The sequence below is a fragment of the Danio rerio genome, chromosome 22 (genome assembly GCF_052040795.2).
Source record: "Danio rerio strain M-AB ecotype USA chromosome 22, GRCz13ab, whole genome shotgun sequence".
NCBI lineage: Eukaryota > Metazoa > Chordata > Actinopteri > Cypriniformes > Danionidae > Danio > Danio rerio.
In genome coordinates, this window is record NC_141042.1 from 2,428,824 (window position 1) to 2,451,548 (window position 22,725).

At 38.3% G+C, this 22,725-nt stretch overlaps 2 protein-coding genes and 1 long non-coding RNA gene across 5 annotated transcripts; 2 read left to right on the forward strand and 1 right to left on the reverse strand.

The window, feature by feature from the left end:
* The first annotated feature begins 881 nt into the window (after nt 1-881).
* On the forward strand, nt 882-12,850 carry LOC148679495 (uncharacterized). The gene is made up of 3 exons (XM_088651636.1): nt 882-908; nt 1,599-1,707; nt 10,743-12,850. Exons 2-3 carry the CDS (start codon nt 1,653-1,655, stop codon nt 11,693-11,695), a joined length of 1,008 nt encoding a protein of 335 aa, XP_088507762.1. The 5' UTR covers nt 882-908; nt 1,599-1,652; the 3' UTR covers nt 11,696-12,850.
* Nucleotides 2,364-8,941, reverse strand: LOC141380123 (uncharacterized). Its single transcript, XR_015521589.1, has 2 exons — nt 7,300-8,941; nt 2,364-4,541 (listed from the first exon to the last, which is right to left on the reverse strand). It is a non-coding gene; the product is annotated as an uncharacterized LOC141380123 (long non-coding RNA).
* Nucleotides 12,851-14,442: 1,592 nt separating the features above from the next.
* LOC101884748 (uncharacterized) lies at nt 14,443-22,660 on the forward strand. 3 transcript variants are annotated; one of them, XR_015945651.1, is made up of 4 exons: nt 14,443-14,498; nt 15,628-15,737; nt 18,254-19,851; nt 20,392-22,660. XR_015945651.1 is itself a non-coding variant. In XM_087303507.2 (3 exons), the coding sequence occupies exons 1-3, from the start codon at nt 14,449-14,451 to the stop codon at nt 19,558-19,560; spliced, it is 1,467 nt and encodes a 488-aa protein (XP_087159633.1). In that variant the 5' UTR covers nt 14,443-14,448; the 3' UTR covers nt 19,561-22,660. The 3 variants fall into 3 exon arrangements, 2 of the variants coding, with proteins under 2 accessions (XP_087159633.1, XP_087159636.1); XM_087303507.2 differs by having other exon boundaries at nt 18,254-22,660; XM_087303510.1 differs by lacking the exons at nt 14,443-14,498; nt 15,628-15,737 and adding an exon at nt 17,146-17,791 and having other exon boundaries at nt 18,254-22,660.
* The last annotated feature ends 65 nt before the right edge of the window (nt 22,661-22,725 follow it).

The following is a 22,725-nucleotide window of genomic DNA, read 5'->3' on the forward strand; positions in this document are numbered from 1 at the left end:
TATATAAATAAATATATATATATATATATATATATATATATATATATATATATATATATATATGTTTATAGTTTGTTTTATAATTGCATTTTGTTAAAATAATTAATGATTGTTTGAACGTAATAATTTTATATCTGTTTTATTTAATTTACATTTTATTTAAGTGCATTTTAACAACATTTTAGGTGTTTAATAAACAGCGCTTCACCCTACACGTGATTAAGACGGCTTTTTGTCTATATTTAGCGATTTTTTAAGCTGGATATAGCTGGTTTTGGCTGGGCTCCCTGCCTGGCTAGGCTGGTCAAGCTGGTTTTAGCTGGTCATCTCCCAGCCTGTAATTCAGTAATTCAGCCCATTAATTCACGAGAAAGCGCTGGTTCGATACAATCACTGCACACTATTATGAATAACATTAACATTTTTAATGATACAGATTATCCAAGGTTTTTATATATATATATATATATATATATATATATATATATATATATATATATATATATATATATATATATATATATATATAGTTTTATTTGTTTTAAGATGTTAATTTGTGTATATATAAATATATATATATATATATATATATATATATATATATATATATATATGTTTATAGTTTGTTTTATAATTGCATTTTGTTAAAATAATTAATGATTGTTTGAACGTAATAATTTTATATCTGTTTTATTTAATTTACATTTTATTTAAGTGCATTTTAACAACATTTTAGGTGTTTAATAAACAGCGCTTCACCCTACACGTGATTAAGACGGCTTTTTGTCTATATTTAGCGATTGTTTTTTTTTTTTTTGACGCGTTTTGTTGATCTTCCGTTGCTCTCGCCTCGCCGTGATGACGTCACCGCTGACGCGTTCATCCAGCGTCGAGTCTTCAGAGCTGAGGTGAGTCGTTGACGCTTTTTCTCGTGTTTACACAACAATAAAACACACTTTACAGTTTATTAAAGCGACAATCTGCGACTAGTTTCTGCGTTGAATTCACCTCTATCTGTGTGTCTGCTGACCAAAACAATACAGCAGGCAGAGAGCAGCTCTGAGAGGACAATATGAGTGAATGTGTTTGAGTTTTACTTTATTGGTACACTTTGTATTTGTAATATCGCAAATTATGATCTGTTATTTAAAATAATGTGAATCTGCTGTGTCAGATATATGACGTTTGATGCAGAAAACCTTAAATTCATAGTTTGGTGTGCATTATGTTTTAGGTTTTTGTGATTTCTCAGTTCTTTAGATGTGCTAGTGCTAACAACCGAATTACTTTATTGATATGAATACTTAAAACTAGATATTAACTTAAGTAAATGTATAATTTTGTTATAGTTACTCTCAATAGTGGCCAGTTTATTCTGCAAACTGTAAAATGAGCTGATCTGCTGCTCTTGACTGCCTGTTCAATGAGTGTTTATGGTCTGAGGCTCATCAGTATTCACATCTGCAAATCCCCCCATTAAGTTAATTGTATCGATGCCAACAGACTTGAGCAAATTACACAATCAAAAATTAGATATAACATTAAGATATGACATCATAATATGATTTAATCAGATTTGTCTGTTTGTTCTCCTGAAGCTCTGCAGCAATCGTGAAAGACAAAGACAGAGTTTATTGAAGGACAGTGAGAAGATGAGTGATCCAGAACCCTGCAGAATTAAACAGGAAGAGACTGAAGAACTAATAGGTTTGTGTTTATTCATTACTCTTCAATAATGAGGCTGAAGAACAGTGAGGTTGTCGTCTTTGCCGCTGCATTGATCATAACTAGAGAAAACTGGAGTTACCTCTTGTGTGTATTGCCGCCTCTTGTTGAATCGCTGAATGTCTCCACAATTCTAAGTCGCTTTGGACAAAAGCTCTGACAGAAAAAATATAGACAATTATAACTGACAGTCTCTATTTTGTTTTAAATCTCATTTTTTCATATGAGAAAGCCACCCTCATACCTGTCAACATTCGGATGTGAAAATAAGGGATATGCCCACCATGATAACACCCCCCTCCCACTTTAAAAAAATCTCTAAAATTACTAAATGTGTTAATTTGGAGCTGTTTCATTGTAAATAAACAGTTAAACGGTCAGTAATATGTTTTGAAATTATTATTAACAAAATAAAAATAAAAATATACATCAGCAAACAGTTCAGCTTATTAAAATGAATAGCTATTATAATGAAATAAAATCAAGCTATCATATCTCATTTACTTACACATTCTGATTTAAGAGCAACCAATGAATCTCATTTTTTTAAATTACATTAAATAAGAGGTGTCACTTGTAGTGGCAATTTTCTTTAAAGAGGCGTTCTCTGTGGTCAAGAAACAAAGTCTTACTCTGAATGTCTTTTTAAAGTTTTATTCTTTGCAAAGAAGGTCACAGTCATACAGCAACAACAGTTTCTGCAGAGTGAGACACTGAAGTCAAGTGTGTTCACCCTTTTATCTGGTTTTTACTGCTTACAAGGTCAAACCCTAATAATGCCCATTCTGACGACAGTTTCTACAGAATGAGACACTGAAGCAAAGTGTGTTCACTGTTCTGTCTAGTTTGTACTGCTTGCAAGGTCAAATCCTAATAAGGCCCATTCTGTACGTGCATCAGGTGCTCCGCTGTTTCTGCTGTAAGTTTCCACTACACATGTTTATCTAAAAATGAATTTCCATTACAATTCCTCTCTTTTTATCATTCATTGATAACTCATTATTAAATTCATTTTTCAATTGATTTCTAAAATCAAACTGGTTACAAAAATCACATTGGTTAATCATTTAACACTGGTTAATCATTTAACAGGTTTCTGCACACATCAAATACACTAGAGATGTTTAAACACTCATCTTAATATAGTTTCCCCATTAAGAGTTACCTTTCAAAACATCCCTCTTCCCTGGGAGCCGGGCTAAACGAATAATCACTGTTATTGCGCTCCTGACCGAAATCAGACCCTCAGTCACCCCTCAGAGGTTAAAATCACAGAAATTGCCTGTTATTTTCACATTATTGATTTGTTCACACAAAGAAATTCTGAAAGCATTTCTTCAATCAGTTAAAAAATTACTAACACTCTACATGATTAATTCATCAATAACACTCACAAACATATGAACACATTGTTGTTTCTGTACTCTTAAACATACATCACATTTACACTCTTCTCTCGATTTTCATGCAAATGATCACTCTTTTAAGACTTGTTACAGAACATACCAACTCATGCAGTTTGCTGTTTTTGTTTGGATAGACCCAAAATACATATAAGCAAGCAGATAGTTATCTCAAATTTCAAAAAGTCAGGTCCGTTAATATTTTCCCAATTAAGTAACAGCTGTCACCTAAAATTTTGTTCTCAATTTGTTTACGGTTTTTCTTTATCCATATCCATGTAGCTACTGTTATCGTCAAAGTCATAATCAAAATCATGACCCATGTCAACATTCATACCCTCTTTTTTAACCGCCATCTTTACCATCAGATGGGATGTTGTAGATGTAATCTGTCTGCCCACTGACCATGATACAAATCTGAATATACATGGCAGACAACATAATATCACTAGACCCACCCCCAATACAGGTAACACCACAGTAAAGGCCCAGTAGAAATAGTTTCCCCACTTAAATGACAGCCAATCTAGCCATCAGTTGTTAGCGTTCTTAGGCTCTTTTACGGCCATTCTCATGTCGGCTACAATGTCAGAAATGGTTTCCTGGAATCAGGTTAATGAAAACAACAGAACATTCAGTGATAATAATAGCAACATCAGTGTGATTTGTCTCAATCCACACACTCCATTGCCAGTTCCAGAGCAAGGAAGATGACGTAACATAATGTCAATGATAGTAACGTCAGCCACAACGTGGTTTTTTTTCAGCCGACACATACCTGGCACTCGGAATGGATGCCAGCGAATCTTTTCGTTCATCTTCAGATCTTTAATGCGATGGTCAATCACAGCTTATTCACCTCTCTTTTGGTCGCTTTCTTCTCCGTCTGTTTGCTGCTTGGTGTTGTATTCAGAAGTTACTGTCCCACACACACCTCTTGACCTTGTTGTTTCTCCCCAGCTGTGACCTTGCTTCACTCAGATAGCAGCCTGCTGTTTTCTTCAGACAGCTTCAGAGCCCCTCTTTCTCTCCTACTCCCTCGTGGAATCCTTCTCAGGAGATGGAACTTTCCAGCAGTGCCCAGCATGCACCCACGTCGCCCGCTCTGCGACCTTCACCGCTGTCTCAGTGGTCAGTAGCACTTGAAATGGACCCAACCAGAGTTTCGCTCTCCAGCTCTTTCTCCTCAGGTCCCTGATCACCACGAAATCGCCAGGCCTCAGACTGTGCAGTGGTCTCTCAGCAGCCTTCCCCTGTGCGGCCTTTACCGTGAAGTAATTTCGCATAATGTTGGAAGAAATGTTTTGGTAAACACGCCCTGCCCTCAGCACTCTTCCACACATTATCTTTCATCACACAGCCAGACTGTCTCCACTTGTTCTTCTCCAGCCCCGTCGCAAAGGTCTGCATGTCCTGCAAAGAAGAACACACGTCATTGTTATCACCAACAGATAGCAAAGAACATTCAGAGTTGTCCTTGTCTTGGGACGCCGCGACTTTTGCTGCTCCATCTGCCCTGGAGTTACCTACAGAAACATAATCTTTATTATTAGAGTGCGCTGCGCATTTACAAATGACCAGTTTGTCAGGTAGTAAAATTGCATCCAGCAGCGCTGCCACTAAAGGAGCATGGAGTATCGGTCGACCATCAGACTTTAGAAATTTTCTGTGTTTCCACAGAGCCCCAAAATCATGAGCTACCCCAAATGCATATCTTGAGTCAGTGTAAATTGTAGCCTCCTTTTCTGCCATCAATTTACATGCTTCTGTCAATGCCACAAGCTCTGCGGCCTGTGCAGAATAGTGCCCTGGTAATTTCCCAGAGGCCACCACATCAAATTCAGTTGTTACAGCGTAACCAACTTTATTCTGGCCTGTTTGTGGATCTTTAAATGCTGAACCATCCACAAAGAGGACATTGTCACAATTTTCAAGTGGTTCGTCAGAAAGGTCAGGTCGTGGCGAACACACCTGTTCAAGTGCTGTTAAACAACAATGATGCTCTTCCCCATCCTCCTCAGTAGGAAGAATAGTAGCTGCATTCAAACCAGTACATTGTTTGACAGTCTACCTCCATGGTCCTGTAGGAGCAATGACGTCATGAACCCACTCCTCTCATCTACCATCTGAACAAATGGTTTTGTTGGTACAGGTAAACCCAATGCAGGGGCTTCAGCCATTTGTAATTTCATGTTTACAAATGCCTGCTCTGCCTCTGTCGTCCACCGTAGTTTGTCAGTGGATTTCATTCCCTTCCCTAATGTTAGGGCTCTCAGGGGTTGTTCCAAAATTGCATAATTTGGAATAAATGTGCGACAATATGAGCACATACCCAAAAAAGACAACATTTGTTTTTTCGTTAGTGGTTTTGGTACATTTTTTATACCACTTACCCTTTTTTCAGAAAGAGATTTGCTGTGTGGTGTAATGACGTGCCCCAAAAAAGTTACCTTTTGTTTAACAAACTGCAATTTTGTCAAACTGACCTTGTGGCCCTCCTTAGCCAAATGCCTAAGGAGAGTCACAGTGTCTTTCACACACATCTCTTCATTCTCAGCACATATCAACAAGTCATCAACATACTGTAACAAAGCAGTTCCAGCTGTCAGGGTCAAAGGTTCCAAACTTCTTAACAACGCTTCGTTGTATAAAGTGAAACACACCTGACACAGACGTGTAAAGGTGTTGCCTTTGCCATTAAAATTAAATTCAAACCAAAACTGGCTGTCTTTGTCCACTGGCACACTGAAAAATGCATTAGCCAGATCAACAACTGAATAGAATTGTGATTTTTCAGGAATTTGTGACAAAATTGTGTACGGATTTGGAACTAATGGAGCCCTTTGTTTGACAGCTGCATTTACTGCTTGTAAATCCTGTACGAAACGCCATTCAGTAGGCATCCCATTATCCCTTATCTTTTTAACAGGAAAAATAGGGGTATGAACCTCAGAATTGTTGCATGGTACAATAACGCCCTGTTCCAGTAAAGCCTCAAATACTGGGGTAATGCCCTCAATGGCTTCCCTTTTCAAAGGATATTGTTGTTGACAAGGTCTGTGATCAGATTATGCAGTGATCACAACCTTTGATTAAACCAACATCATACTTGCTTTTAGCCCATAATTCACTTGGTATTTCTGCTAAAGCTGGGTGTATGTCTGCAGCGTTAAAGTCAACCATGCAAGAATTCTTTACGCAAAGTTTGTCAATCGCAGTCACAGTTCTTGAAACAGCTGTTTCAGTTTCACTGTCCACCCTAAAGGCCTGCGAGAGCGCGCTTCAACACACTGCTTCACAAACGGCGTAAATCAGCCCAAGACTGATGTTTACCCTCGGAAACTGATATGTGAGGCACAGCCTGTGCTGACATGAGATAGAATGAACGCTGCTTTTCTGACAGAGACACTGAAACTGCACACAGATTATCCTTCCAGTACATTTTCTCTAAAATCAAAGTTTCATTCACATTTGCCTCAAACCAAGCCTTTTCAAACTCTGCATCCCTATCAGTTACGACATGTGACGTACAATGCAGTTCACCAGGAGACATTATATCCCTGTGAAAAGGTTTTACACGTTCTTCAGCCAATTTGCAAATTGAATTAGCCCACTCATTGTTTTCAACCAGCCATTCATAAGCCCACTTCGGTGCTTGTGATTCAATTTGTAAACAACAAAATTCCTCTCCTTCAATCACTCTCACACCAGTGGAATCTGCTGTTAAAATCAAGTTTAGTTTACACAAAATGTCCCTTCCGAGGATAGGAAAAGGGCATTTTGGTGAACAAACAAATCCATTTCTGAAAATTTTACCCCCCTCTGTCTCATAGGTCAGCGGAGCTGTAAATCGCTCAACCACTGTATGACCAGATCGAGACAGAGACTTGTGAAATTTGTTTGTTAAAGGTATTTCACACTGCAGGTCACATGGTCGTATGCAAGATATGGCAGCTCCACTATCAGCTAGAAACTCAACCAATGTATTCTCAATCAACATAGAATATTTTGGCATATTTAAAAAAATGCTTCACTATTAAAAACAATGCCAAATTTACAGTGGGAAATGCAAGCTTTTCCTTCATTGCAGAGAGCCAGTTTGTCAGTGTATGTGAATATGTGTGTATAAAAATGTGTCTGCATTTAAACATGTTAGTAAAAAAATGTTCACTTCCCTTTACTGTAGCTGTTGGCTGTTTGCCCAGACCCTCTCTATTCTGCTCTTCCCTCTCCGCACATCAGCTCCTCGTTGTTGGTTAGCGCCTTTCGGGTCAATCCTTAACCAAAAGTCCATCTCGGTTGCAAGCGCAGACATTTGGTACCGGTTCACATCACGTGCACGACAGGCTCTGCAGGTTTCATCGCCATACGTCACATTCCAGTTTCATCGCCATACGTCACATTCCAGTTTCTCCATCTTCTGGTATCTTTCTCCCCCTTGACACCTTTTTCACCTTTGAACTTGTGGTATTTTTGGTTGTCAGGTCTTGGTTGGATCTCTGGTTGGCCACTTGTACCAGAGCCATGTGCAGCTCGTTTTCTGCTTTCTTCTTGTCTTACTCTTGCTTCACTGTCAGCTTGTCTTCAGCATGTTGACCACACAGCAGAATGTTCATTAAATGTCCATTTCTCCAGTTCAAACCGATGTCCTCCACTCGCTTAAGGTAGGAATTTCGTTGGTGCGGTCGGAGGTCTTCTGGGACAGTAGCAGTTGAGGTTTGGGTCAGTTCTCAGGGCTCGCAGCTCAGCCACGGGATAGTGATGGTACGGCGGTACATGTATGGAAACAGATGTATAGAAAGGATTAGTGGTGCTAATTAATCTTTCATTCACACATTCACATTTTTCTTTCACTTTATCTCCTTCATTCTTTTCCCTACATGCCAGCTGCCTCTGCAGCATTTTCCTCTTTGCCTCTTATCTGCCTCCCTGAGCCAACAATCAACAGTGTCTCCACACGACACGCACATGCCTTTCCCAAAGACAACCTGCTTTTCCTTCTGCCTTCTCATCTGCTTTTTCATTATGTTTAACCTAGTAATACTCAACATTCCTTTTCCCTTAGAAACTTGTGATACCTTATTGTTTTCCTATCTCTTGCATGCTTTTTTCTATTTTTTTCTTATTCCGTATAAATTTCCCATATTCCAAAACACCGGTGTATCATATCTTTTTATTTTGCTTTGAGACTTCCCCATGCTGGCAACAATCTTTCCCCTGGACTTTTTCGGTACCTATTAATCTGTCGGACGTCTCCAACAGATTTCGATTTTTCACCTAAAATCGAAAAGTTAAGCTTTCCAGCTCTAATTTTGTGGCCCCCAATTTCAACCCCCTTTTAGAAGTAAATCGCTTGGCCCCTGATTTCAACCTCCTTCCGGAAGTAAATCGCACAGCCCTAGATTTCAACCTCTTTTTGGAAGTAAATCGCACAGCCCCCTGATTTCAACCCCCTCCCGGGAGTAAATCGCAGTTAGCTAGCCAAACGTGTTAAAAAGGTCTTGAACTTAGTCAGGCGCCAGATCTCACTTGTGTAAGGTCTTGATCTCAGCTAAACGCCAGATCTCACTTGTAAAAAGGTCTCGATCCCCACCTGATGTCAGATCTCACTTGCATTAATCACGCTGCTATCCCACAGAGACAGATCTACCAGCATGGTGATGGCCCAAATTACAGTGAAAAACCCTTTTAATTGCCTAATCAAATGCCCAAAACTGTTCAATTTTCTTTTAGTAACAAACAAAGAATTTGTCTCTTACCAGAGAGTTCAGATGCCACTTGAGTTCTTTTTCCCAGATGTCAGTGGGGTTCCCCTCCGAGCCCTGCGGTCGGCCCCTCAACCCTCAATCGAGCGGGGCAGGGCTGTGACACGAAGTCCCAGGATGATCAGTCACCGTCCGCAGGGTCCGGAAAAGTTCCTCCATGACATCCCACTATTCTGACACCAAATTGTAGTGGCAATTTTCTTTAAAGAGGCGTTCTCTGTGGTCAAGAAACAAAGTCTTACTCGGAATGTCTTTTTAAAGTTTTATTCTTTGCAAAGAAGGTCACAGTCATACAGCAACAACAGTTTCTGCAGAGTGAGACACTGAAGTCAAGTGTGTTCACCCTTTTATCTGGTTTTTACTGCTTACAAGGTCAAACCCTAATAATGCCCATTCTGACGACAGTTTCTACAGAATGAGACACTGAAGCAAAGTGTGTTCACTGTTCTGTCTAGTTTGTACTGCTTGCAAGGTCAAATCCTAATAAGGCCCATTCTGTACGTGCATCAGGTGCTCCGCTGTTTCTGCTGTAAGTTTCCACTACACATGTTTATCTAAAAATGAATTTCCATTACACACTTTAAAAATGGACACATCTAACAATATAATGAAAGCATTCGACTGCTTTCCTAACTTTTTATGCTCATTTTAGAGGAAATTAGTTGTGTTTGGGGAAAAAACCCCACCAAGATCGACATACTTATATGTTGTTGTTATTATTAATTGTGTGTGTATGTCTGTTTCAACACGCACCCATTAGCCAGATTCCCTTTCGCATCAAATCGCATGTACAGAATCCGTTTAGGAAACAGCGTCTGTTTATCACTAGCCCCTTTCACACATACAGACCTTTCCGGAAAATTGCCGGCAATAAGCGCGTGCACGTCTAGAACGTACTGATGTGAGACGTCTGCTTTAGCCAATCACAACAGTCAGGCGCATTTACGTCCGCGCGGTTTGTGAGAATAAAAGCCTTTGAATATTTTTCCAGACACATTTAGCTGCTAGAAGTTCGTCAGATCACGTTTATATGTTCTTCTTAATGCCAACTGTGTAAATAATCATCGATGAGATGCTTATGATAAGCCGTTGTTTGTTTACCTTCAAGCTTTGCGTGTGCCTGTGAAACAGCCTGTGAGCGCCTGCACACGCACATATTATGAACATCTCGACATGCGAAAGTGATCCTGAGAAAGCTGTTCACAATATTGATCATCCACAGAGTTTGTAATTTAGTCAAATGTTGACAAATACAAGCGCAGCCGTTTAAAGCTCATTTGTGGTGAATGATGTCAGAATTTACCGGTATTTTGGAATGGATGTGTGAATGCTCTTTTCCGGAAAATTTCCGTAACGTCCTCGCCTGTGTGAACAGCGCTTTTTTGAATATACCGGTAAAGTCGTTCCGGAAGTTTTCCAGATAATTACCGGTATCACTGTGTTAAAGGGGCTACTATGAAGTGTGTCAGCTGACAGTCACGCACTGCTATATGACTGTTTTGAGGATTGTATAGGAGGGGTGACTGCATCTGTAATCAAAAGGAAATGGAATTCTGTTGTTTTTAATATTTATAAGTGTTTTCATTCCTAAACAAAGCGAAAGCACAGAAGACTCATGTTTTAGAGCAATGGGCGACCCCTGGTGGTTCGGCAGTATGGGTTGTGCAAAGGGAGGCTCGTTTATTCAGAGAAAGACTGAAAATATTGGAGAAATACAGGAAAATTTACGGGATGATAGCGGGATAGAACAGTAAAATACAGGAGAATCCCAGGAAAAACGAGAGGGTTGACAGGTATGATATATGCTATGGTAAACTAGCCTCTTATAATGTAACTTGTTCATTTTCAGATGTGATAGTGAAGAGTGAAGATGAGGAGAAACATCATGTCAAGAGGGAAGAAGAAACTCAATCAAAGACTGAAGATCATTTCTCAGTGATGAGTACAGCTGTAAAGGGTGTCATCTGCCCTCAGTGTGGAAAGAGTTTCATACATCAATGTAGACTCAAGCGTCATATGCTGATCCACAATGGAGAGAAACTGTTCACATGTACTCTGTGTGGGAAGAGCTTCAAACAGTCACCAAACCTTTATCGACACATGCTGATCCACACTGGAGAGAAAACACACAGATGTGACCACTGCGGCAAACCCTTTTTATGGCCTTCAGAGCTGAAGAAACATCTTGAAGTTCATTCAGTTGAGAAGCCGTATTCGTGTTCAGAGTGTGGAAAGAGTTTTAGACAGCCGTCAAATTTAAAAAAACATCAGAAGATCCACGCTGGTGTGAAAGAGTTTGTCTGCTTTGACTGTGGGAAGAGTTTTATTAGAGCTGGAGGCTTAAAGCGTCACCGGATGACTCACACTGGAGAGAAACCGTTCGAGTGTTCACACTGCGACAAAACATTCGCTCATTCAGAACATCTGAAAGCACACGAGAGGATCCACACCGGAGAGAAACCGTTCACATGTGCTCAGTGTGGGAAGAGTTTCAATACATTCGGAGGCTTGAAACAGCACAGGAAGATTCACACGGGAGAGAGACCCTACGTGTGTTCACACTGCAACAACACCTTTATTCATTTAGCACATCTGAAAGCGCATGAGCGGATTCACACTGGGGAGAGGCCGTACACGTGTGCTCAGTGTGGGAAGAGTTTCAGAGTTTCATCATCCCTTAGTGAACACATGCTGATCCACACTGGAGAGAAAACACACACATGTGATCAATGCGGCAGGAAATTTTTGAGGTCTTCACAGCTGAAGAAACATCTTAGAGTTCATACGAAGGAGAAGCCTTAGGTATGTTCTTTAGGAAACAGTTTTACACTAGGGATTCATTTTAAACTACAGGTATTGGGGAAACACTCGTCACTACATCGTTTTTTAGTTCAGCCGTGAGTTACGTCGTTGTTTGGGAAACGCACCCTAGAGTTACTGGTGATCAAAAAAGTAGGCGCAGTAGGTAGTGCTGTCGCCTCACAGCAAGAAGGTCGCTGGTTCAAGTCTTGGCTCAGTTGTAGTTTCTGTGTGGAGTTTGCATGTTCTCTCTGCGTTCGCGTGGGTTTCCTCCGGATGCTCCGGTTTCCCCCTCAGTCCGAAGACATGCGGTACAGGTGAATTGGGTAGGCTAAATTGTCTGCAGTGTATGAGTATGGTGTGTATGGATGTTTCCCAGAGATGGGTTGCGGCTGTAAGGGCATCCGCTGCGTGAAAAAGCGCTGGATAAGTTAGCGGTTTATTCCGCTGTGGTGATCCCGCATTAATAAAGGGACTAAGCCGATAAGAAAATTAATTAATGAACGAATGATATATATATATATATATATATATATATATATATATATATATATATATATATATATATATATATATATATATATATGTATATATATGTATATATATGTATATGTCACATTTTGTCTTAAAGCTAAATAATAATAACTAGGCCCACACGGAATCTGCGCATGCAGAATTCCGCAGATTTCTGCAGATTTTTAGCCTGTCATTAATTCTGTTTATTTACTTGAGTAAATGTGTAAATCTGAGTTTATTCAGTTTTTATTCAGTAATTTATTACTTTTTATTTAATTTATTAAGGTTTTAGTTATGATACTCGCTGGATACTCCCAAAATAATTTCACAGAAATCCGCAGATTTTTACCAAAATTCTCCGCAGAATTAGCAAAAGACGTCCGCAGATTCCGTCTGGCCCTGATAATAACATGTAAAGCATCTTGTAAAACCTTTTAAATGATTTCTTATCATGGGGAATTATCTGGGGAAACATCATTTAGAAACAGGTAATTTAATAATTATATAAACATATTATTTGAACCCCCTCCCCCCCATGGGTGTGTGTATGTGTGTCAGCCAAGAGGTATTGTTTTTAAAATGTAAGTGTATTTATTACCACGTTTTAGGTGTCTAATTAAAATCAAAACTGGTTAAATTAAATGTCTTTTGTCAACATTAGTAATTTTTTTGGCTGGTCAGCGGAATCTAATTCGGCACGTTTTTTTTTTTTTTTTTTACGAATCTCTCTTTTTTTATTTATTTTTTTATTGCATAACCATCAGGAACAAACATACAGTTGAAGTCAGAATTATAAGCCCCCCTGAATTATTAGGCACCTATTTTTTTCCCTAATTTCCATTAAACAGAGAGCAGATTTTTTCAGCACATTTCTAATCATAATAGCTTTAATAACTCATCTCTAATAACTGATTTATTTTATCTTTGCCATGATGACAGTAAATGAGTATTTGATTAGATATTTTTCAAGACACTTCTCAACATTTAAAGGCTGCTCTAGGTTAATTAGGTTAACTAGGCAGGTTAGGGTAATTAGGCAAGTTATTGTATAACGATGGTTTGTTCTGTAGACAGTCGAAAAAATAGCCTCAAGGGGCTAATAATTTTGTCCTTAACTGATTTTTTTCCAGCCGAAATCAAACAAATAAGACTTTCTCCAGAAGAAAAAACATTATCAGACATACTGTGAAAATTTCTTTGATATTAAACATCATTTGGGAAATATTTAAAAAGAAAAATACAACACAACTTTAAAATATGAAACATAAAAATGGTAAAAAAAACAAAAAAAATACATTAATTTAATTACACAAAGTTTAATGTACAGCATTTTTACATCCAATGATTTTAAGAATTGACAGGGGAATAAAAAAAAGTGTCATAATAATTGATGCACATCTCAGATTTTTTGCTTTTCACAGTAGAAATAAAGAAGTAATGAAGGAGATGATTTAGTGTAGCAGCACGGCACTTACTAGCAGGCCTTCGTTACATTAGCAAATTTCTGTTTGTGTATGCAAAACTGCCAACAAAATAAAGAGATTAACAATATAATCAAGACATTTGTTAGATTTGTCATAATAAAAATAATATATTTTATTGTCAAATAATAAGCAAGTTTTGTCTTTTTAAAAATATATTTGGCTAGATCCTACCAGAACTTGTTTAAAACATTGCATTCAAAAAATAAATGACAGAGTCTCTTTTTCCACATTGCAGAAACCACAGAGATCCTCCATTTCAGTGTACTTTCATAAAAAAATTTACTGGGTAAATTGTATGCAATATTTTAATATGAATTTCCTTAATTTTATTATTAATAGTGTAATTGAAGGGAGTTAACCAGACTCTTTTCCAATTAATATTAGCTATAGTAGAGTTCCAGAAAAAAATTGCCTCTACACTGAAATTAATTTATTGAAATATGATTCCTTGGATTTACTCATTTTTATTTAATGTTAAGTGGTGTAACCAATTTATTTGGGCTGAATTTAAACAAACAAATTAAGTTGAACATTATTAAATGTAATTTGTATGTTTAAATTCAACACAAAAATTCTGCATGCAACACTTTTTTTCCTATATATAGGAGTAATCTTATTTTGCTTATGAAAAATATTCCGAATATGTTCGTTAGTACATTTTTTTTTATCAGTCAGCTCAACGCCTTCTAGATGTACTTTTGGGTTTACAACAGATGGAGGCTTTTTACGATTCTCTTTTTCGCCCGCCTCGCCGTGATGACGTCAGCGCTGACGCGTTCATTCAGCGTCGAGTCTTCAGAGCTGAGGTGAGTCATTGACGCTTTTTCTCGTGTTTACACAACAATAAAACACACTTTACAGTTTATTAAAGCGACAATCTGCGACTAGTTTCTGCATTGAGTTCACCTCTATCTGTGTGTCTGCTGACCAAAACAATACAGCAGGCGGAGAGAAGCTCTGAGAGGACAATATGAGTGAAGTGTTTACTTATGTCAGTGTTGTCACAGTCGACTCTTAAGCTTCAACAAGTTTTTTTCACGAGTTAGTAATATAGCAAAATATGACATGTGACGAGAAATAATGGGAATATTGCGGCAGATATATGAACTTTGAAGCTGAAAACATTTTACAGTATGTGGTGTTCTTTATTTTCTGCTGAAAACCCAAGTTAAACCAGCCTAGGATGGTTGGCTGGTTTTAGCCGGTCGACCAGGCTGGTTTTAGAGGAGTTTTGGCCACTTCCAGGCTTTTTTCCAGCCTGGTTTTAGCTGGACAGGCTGGGAGATGACCAGCCTAGTCAGGCTCGGAGCTCAGCCAAAACCAGCTATGTCATCCTAAACCAGGATGTTCAAGCTGGTTTTAGCTGGTCACTTTCCATGCTGACCAGCTAAGACCAGGCTGAAATTTAAAATGGCTGGAAACCAGCCTGGAAGTTGGCCAAAACCCCCCTTAAACCAGCCTGGTTGACCAGCTAAAACCAACCAACCATCCTAGGCTGGTTTAAGCTGGATTTTTCAGCAGGGTTTTTGTTATTTCCTAGTTTCTGGACATAAACGTGCTACTGTTAACAATCTAATCACGTTATTAATGTGAACGCTTAATGTTTGAACTATGATATGATTGTAAAAATATTTTATTATTAATTACAGCAGCCATTCATTCATTTAACCATTGAAGTCTGCAAACACTCAGTATAAATGAGCTGATCTGCTGCTGATCCAGGATGGGTGTTTAATGAGTGTTTATAGTCATATATTCACTTAATTCATATTAATAATGTCCCCATATCTTCAAATGGCCACATTAAGTTTATATTAATGGTGTCAGCTGACTAAAGCAAATCACATGTTGTATCACCTATAAGATTTAACATCATATTATTTGTTCAATCAGTCAGTGTAAATGAATCGGATTTCTCTGTTTATTCTCCTGAAGCTCTGCTGTCATCAGTGAAAAACAAAGACAGAGTTTATTGAAGGACAGTGAGAAGATGAGTGATCCAGAACCCTGCAGAATTAAACAGGAAGAGACTGAAGAACTAATAGGTTTGTGTTTATTCATTACTCTTCAATAATGAGGCTGAAGAACAGTGAGGTTGTTAATATTTAAGCACTTCATCAGTTTAATACTTTTTTTTTTCATAGTAGTTTTTATTTTAACAGTTAACAGATTATGGGACCTGCCTAAATTAACTTTACATCTCAAACATTATTTTAATCAAGTAACATTAAGCAGCATCAATTATAATAAAGTTTTATTGACAGTAAATGAGTTGAGATATATTGTATATAGGCCCCTATAGATCCGCACCTACAAAGTTAATGTAATGCTGTATATCAGTGGTCCTCAACCACTGGATGGCTGACCAGTACCAATTGGTGAATCAGTAGTACCAGGCCGCATATATATATATATATATTTTTTTTTTTTATTATTAGAATATGCAAAAATCATACAAATACAAGAAAAAAAATCAACAAATAACAAATACAAAGCAACAAAACAAAAACAACAACAATATAGTCATGTACTGGTATGTGCTTGAGTGTGTGAGTGTGTGTATGCATGTAAAGGTAACTTGGTGGACAGGTCAGAGTACATACATAAGGGACAATGACAGTCAATAAATGAAGCAAGTGTCACAGATATAGATAAAACGTATAGAAAGAAACCAGTCAGGGGTAGGGAGTAACAACAATGCTTATTAATGTATGATAGTAAAAATGAGAAAAAGAAAGAAAGGACAACAGTAATAACTGACAACAATAATAATAAATAACAAGTGCTACACCAACTACTACTACAGAAAGTTACTTATTTTACAACTACTACTGCTTCTACTACAGCCACAACCACGACTACTACTACTATGTCTACTAATACTGATACTACTACCACTACTGATACTACTATAGCGTTTGCTACAACTAATATAACAACGTCTACTGCGACTACTACTACTACTACTACTACTACTACAATCACTTCTACTACATCTACATCAACAACATCTACTACTGATATTACTACACCAACAACGACTACTACTACTACTGTAACAACCACACCATTACTACTTCTGCTACTACTATACCAATGACATCTACTACTACATGAACTACTACTTCAATAATCTCCGTAACAATTACTCAATAACAATCGATACTATTACAATGTCTACTACTTCAACTACTACTACTACTACAACTACTACCGTTACAACTACAACAACTGCAACCTTACTAATGATAATGGTATAAATACTTGTAATAATGATAATGGAAAGATAACCGGACAAGTCAGAACAGTAATAATAATAATAATGATTACAAAAAATAAAAGTAATACCATTTATGACAAAGGTGTCGAGGAGAGGGGAGGATGGGAAATCAGGGAGAGGACAAGTAATAATAATAATAATAATAAATAATAATAATAGTTGTAAGTAGAAGGGGAAAGAGAGGAAAAGAGAAAATAAACTAATAATAATAAACAAAAATTAATAAAATAATAATAATAAAAAAATAAATAAAAAAATAAAATAAAACAGAAAAGGAAGGGCCAGCATATTTAGTGATGTGTCGTTCATGAAGGATTCGTTCATTTTGAACGAATCTTCAATATGACTCGGGAACTACGAGTGCTCTCAGGGAGTGATTCGTTCATCAGCGCGTGCGCACATTTGTGCAGCTGGTATCGTTCATTTCAAGTCTTTTGTGTCGTTCATCGCAGAAATCCAGAAGCCAATCATATGCGTTTAGAGCCGGAAAAAGAATTGATCCGTTCATCTCTCGAGTTCTCTGTCGAGTCTGAGTCGTTCATTCATCATGGGCCAATCATATGCGTTTAGAGCCGGAAAAAGAATTGAACCGTTCATCTCTCGAGTCCTCAGGTTTGAGTCATTCTGATGAACGAACAACTTAAGAACCAAAAGATTCGAAAGGTGAACTAATTATCATGGCTCCTATCGGCTTAGACTGTGCATTGATTAAGATTATATGTGACTGTCAGTGTAACGTGAATGAAGCCCTGACATTTGAAGACATGAAGAGGTGAGCTGAGCAAAGAGACAACAACACCTTCATAGACAAAAGAGCAGGTAAACATTGAATGATTATTTTCTTCTTCGTATAGTATTCTATTTATGACTTATTTGTCGTGTGATCAACCTTTTGGGCTAGCTGTAGATGTGTTTGGAAGCAATTCGTAACATTTTAATAATATTTTGGCAAATTGAACCAAATAAACGAAATGACTCGAAAAAAGATTCGTTCATCTCAATGAACGAGACTCAAAGATCTGAGTCAGTAAAATGATCTGAACTTCCCATCACTATAATAAATCATTGATTGGTTTAGTTTTTTTTTTTTTTTATTATCCGAGCCTGAACCATCATTTGTTTTGAAAAATCTTTTTTTTTTTTTGAAGAAGAAGGACTTCATTATATGATTGTTACATCATAGTCACATGTGCACCCAAATTTAACCCACAAACAGCAAAATCAGCAAGAAAGTTTCTTTGATTATTTATGATTATGGAACTCGCCTCTTTTATTTTTCAGATGTGATGGTGAAGGAGGAGAGCGAAGAACTGAGTGAAGATGAGGAGAAACATCATGTCAAGACTGAAAATGTTACTCGCACGAAGACTGAAGATAGTTTTGTAATGGAAAGAACAGCCGTGAAATGTTTCACCTGCACCCAGTGTGGAAAGAGTTTCAGCCACGAATGCTATCTCAAGCGTCACATGATGATCCACACTGGAGAGAAACCTTATCAGTGTTCACACTGCGGCAAGAGATTCAATAATCTAGGAAACCTGAGAACACATGAGATGGTCCACACTGGAGAGAAACCCTTCAAGTGTTCATATTGCAACAAGAGCTTCAATTGTTCAGGAAACCTGAACAAACATGAGAGGATCCACACTGGAGAGAAAACACACAGATGTGATCAGTGCAGGAAAACATTTTTGAGTTCTTCAGATTTTAATAAACATCTTAGAGATCATACAAAGGATAAGTCCTATTCATGTGCAGAGTGTGGAAAGAGTTTTACAATAATGTCCAGTTTAAAAAAACATCAGAAGATCCACAGTAGTGTGAGAGCGTTTGTGTGCTTTGGGTGTGAGAAGACTTTTAGTAGAGCTGAAGGTTTGAAGCTGCACCAGAGGATTCACACTGGAGAGAGACCGTACAAGTGTTCACACTGCGACAAGACGTTCAGACGGTTACAAACAATGGAAACACACAAGAGGACTCACACTGGAGAGAAACCGTTCACATGTACTCAGTGTGGGAAGAGTTTCACCCAATTATCACACCATATAGGACACATGAGGATCCACACTGGGGAGAGACCGCACAAGTGTGATCAGTGCGGGAAAACATTTTCGAGGCCTTCAGATCTGAAGAGACATCTTCGACTTCATACAAAGGAGAAGCCTTATTCATGTTCTGAGTGTGGAAAAAGCTTTTCTCAGCAATTCCATTTTAAAACGCATCAGAAGATCCACACTGGTGTGAGAGAGTTTGTGTGCTTTGCATGCAAGAAGAATTTTTTTACATTAGCAGACTTGAAGAAGCACCAGAAGATCCACACTGGAGAGAAACCGTATGTGTGTTCACACTGCAACAAGAGATTTACTCATTCAGGACCTCTGAAAGCACACGTGAGGATTCACACTGGGGAGAAACCGTACAAATGCACTCAGTGTTGGAAGAGTTTTGCTCGATCATCAACCCTTAATGAACACATGAAGATCCACACTGGAGTGAAAAAGCACAAATGTGATCGGTGCAGCAAAACATTTTTCAGGCCTTACGAGCTTAAGAAGCACCTTGATCTTCATACTGAGCAGAAGCTTTAGTCCTGCATTTAGATCTGAGTGCTGCATTCGATACTAAATGTCACAGTATATTGTTGGACAGACTTCACTAGTGGATCTGTTTATCCGGAACCGTGTTTACATCGTATCTTTCTGTGTGCCTTTGCGTCAGGGTGTCCCACAGGGATCAGTTCTGGGTCCACTTTTATTTAGTATTTATATGCTTCCTCATGGGGTGGCACGGTGACTCAGTGGCTGGCACTCACTACAAGGTCACTTGTTCGAGTTCTAGCTGTGCCAGTTGGCATTTCTGTGTGGAGTTTGCATGTTCAGGTGTGTTTGATCAGGGTAGGAGCTTAACTCTGCAGGAAGGTAGATCTCCAGGAACAGGGTTGAGCACTCCTGCCGTGAAGTGTAGGTCTTCAATTCCTGGAGGGCCGCAGCTCTGCACAGGTTTGCTCTAGCCGTAATCAAACACAGCTTATCTAAATAATCAAGGTGTTCAAGAAAAGCTGCGTAGATCTGTGGCCCTCAAGGAATTAAGTTTGACACCTATGCCCTAGAGTGGTGGTGTCCAGACTCGTATCTTGGAGAGATTAGCTCCAACTGTAATCAAACATACCTGAACCAGCTAATCAAGCTCTTACTAGATATACTAGAAACATTCGACCAGGTGTGTCGAAGCAAGTTGGAGCTAAACTCAGCAGGACACAGCCCCCACCAGGATTGAGTTTGGACACCTCTGCCCTAAAGCAAGGGTGTCCAAACTCTGTCCTGGAGGGTCGGTGTCCTGCATAGTTTAGCTCCAACTTCCTCTAATACACATGCCTAGAAGTCTAGTATACCTAGAAAGAGCTTGATTAGCTGGTTCAGGTGTGTTCAAATGGGGTTGGAACTAAAATAAGCAAGACACCGGCCCCTCCAGGATCAAGTTTGAACACCTCTGCCCTAGAGGTTTGTTCATGCCTTCATCACATCTCATCTTAATATTTGTAAATCTCTTTTTTGGGGTTTGCCAGCTACTTCTGTTAGGAGGTTACAGTACATTCCAAACTTTGCTGCATGTGCAGTACCAGAGGTGTGGTGAAAAGAGTACTCAAAAAAAATTGTACTCGAGTAAAAGTACCATTACTTGCCCAAAAAATGTGGAGTAAAAGTGGAGTAAAAGTATCTGTTGTAAATATTACTCAAAGTATGAGTATAAAGCAGCCCTTTAAAAAGTACTCAAGACACTCTCGTTACACTCTGAACAACTGATGCGTTGCATGCTATTTGTGTGTTTGAAAACGTAACATTCTGTAGTGCATTTAACGATTGTTAAAGGCAATTTGGGGATATTAGTCGTTATATAGTCGACATTTTCTCCATCATCTCTTGGTCACTGTGTGAGATGATTTTGAGTCTTCTTGGACACTTTCAATGCTTCATGCACTGTACATGTTAGCTGCATTTATAAAGCGCTCATGTCTTGTCTCACAAATATTCAAGAGTTCACACTTAGCTGATGATTGATAATGAAGCAAGTTTGGCATGTTGTCCCAGGAGAGAGCCCTTAGCTCATAAGATTCTCGAGCCTGAGGGCTCCCTCCCATTTGCAGGGCGAGAGGGAAGTTTGAGCTCAGGTAGATTTAGAGAACTTCCCCCTTATTTAGAGCTGATGACAGATTATAAATTGCTATATAGAGATATTTTGCTGGTTAAGAGCTCGACCATAGTGATAAATTAGATTGATCAATTCACCTATGACACATGTTATTGGACTGCAGGAGAAAACCGAAGAACTCGGGGGTCAACTCTGGGTCAACTCCACCCAGAAACGACAACTGGCTTGTTTAGAATTTGAACCAGTGACGTTCTGTCTGTGAGGCAACAGTGCTAACCACTGGGCCATTCTGCCGCCCTATAGAGGGAAAGGTGGAAGGGGGGGATTCTTCAAGGTGGAGATAACTAAAGTAAGAAACTCTGATTATTTCTAGTGAGTTAGGAATCATCTGATTGGTGAATCATGCGTTAGTTAATGCAGGACCAGCTGTGATCAATCATAAGCACGTGCTCCTCTCGAAATTAGTTAAATGACATGGTGACAGTAGGTTGAAGGAAAATAGGGGAGTAAAACAGCACTTAAAATGTACTAAAGTGAAAGTACACATTTTTAAAACTACCTAGTAAATTACAATTCCTGAGAAACACTACTCAGTTACAGTAATTTGAGGGTTTGTAATTTGTTTCCTCACACCACTGCACATCACTCCAGTGCTTCAGCAACTCCATTGGCTCCCTGTTCACACACATATTGATTTGAAGACTCTAATTTTAATCTGCAAAGCAGTAGGCATGGGAAGATAGCTGTTTTCGAGGTTTACCGCAATTTGGAAAAGTCACGGTTTTCAAAGCCTCAAATTTTTTTGCTATACCGTTCCTGAGGTACGTGAGCCATTTTTATTAAGATGATATCGCCAGCAAAAAAGATATCCAAAGATACGTTTTAAATTCTATAAGAAATCTGTGTTTTTGAAACTAATGAAGACTGCAGAAGTCAATGATTCATTTGAATTATTTAGCTTAACGTGTTTACTGTCCCAAAATATTGTAAACGTTTCTCAGAATAAAATATATTGTGTTTAAAGGGGGAAAAGTTTTTGTTTTTACCCAGACATTTAAAAAGAATATATTTTAGAGCAGTAATCACAATAGCGTGAAACCGTGATATTTTTATCCAAGGTTATCATATCGTCAGAATCTTAGACCGGCCCATGTCTACAAACAGTACATTGATTCACTCCAGATTACATGTGTGATCTGCTGCACTGAAGTGTTAAAGCCATGAGAGATGGAGGTTTTTCTTATGGTGTTTAAGTTATGGAAAGCATTACCCACAATTATCAGCAATGCAGTTTCTTTGGATTGCTTTAAGAAGCTTCTTAAGACGCATCTTAATCTGTAATCTTTTGCTTTTTATTGTTTTATTAATTATTGTGCGGCTTTTGGCTCGTTACTGGGATTTTATGTAAGCTTGTAGTTCTGTCTTGGGTTGTGTTTGTATTTGTTGTAGCTCTTTGAGTTTAAGAAAAGCTCATCATAAATAAAATGTGCTATCATTATTACATACTTTGCTTAAAATAAAAAGTGTTTTATGTGTGTATGTTTATAAATTCCCATATTTTTTTATTTGGCACGTGTGCACACAGTTAGCATAATCCTCATCTA

Excerpts from the sequence above, each read along its gene's own strand:
- LOC148679495 (XM_088651636.1), top strand. The coding sequence starts at position 1,653 with ATGAGTGATCCAGAACCCTGCAGAATTAAACAGGAAGAGACTGAAGAA. Across the intron at positions 1,708-10,742 it reads AGAGACTGAAGAACTAATAG|ATGTGATAGTGAAGAGTGAA; the intron begins GTTTGTGTTTAT and ends GTTCATTTTCAG.
- LOC101884748 (XM_087303507.2), top strand. The coding sequence starts at position 14,449 with ATGACGTCAGCGCTGACGCGTTCATTCAGCGTCGAGTCTTCAGAGCTG. Across the intron at positions 14,499-15,627 it reads GTCGAGTCTTCAGAGCTGAG|CTCTGCTGTCATCAGTGAAA; the intron begins GTGAGTCATTGA and ends ATTCTCCTGAAG. Across the intron at positions 15,738-18,253 it reads AGAGACTGAAGAACTAATAG|ATGTGATGGTGAAGGAGGAG; the intron begins GTTTGTGTTTAT and ends TTTATTTTTCAG.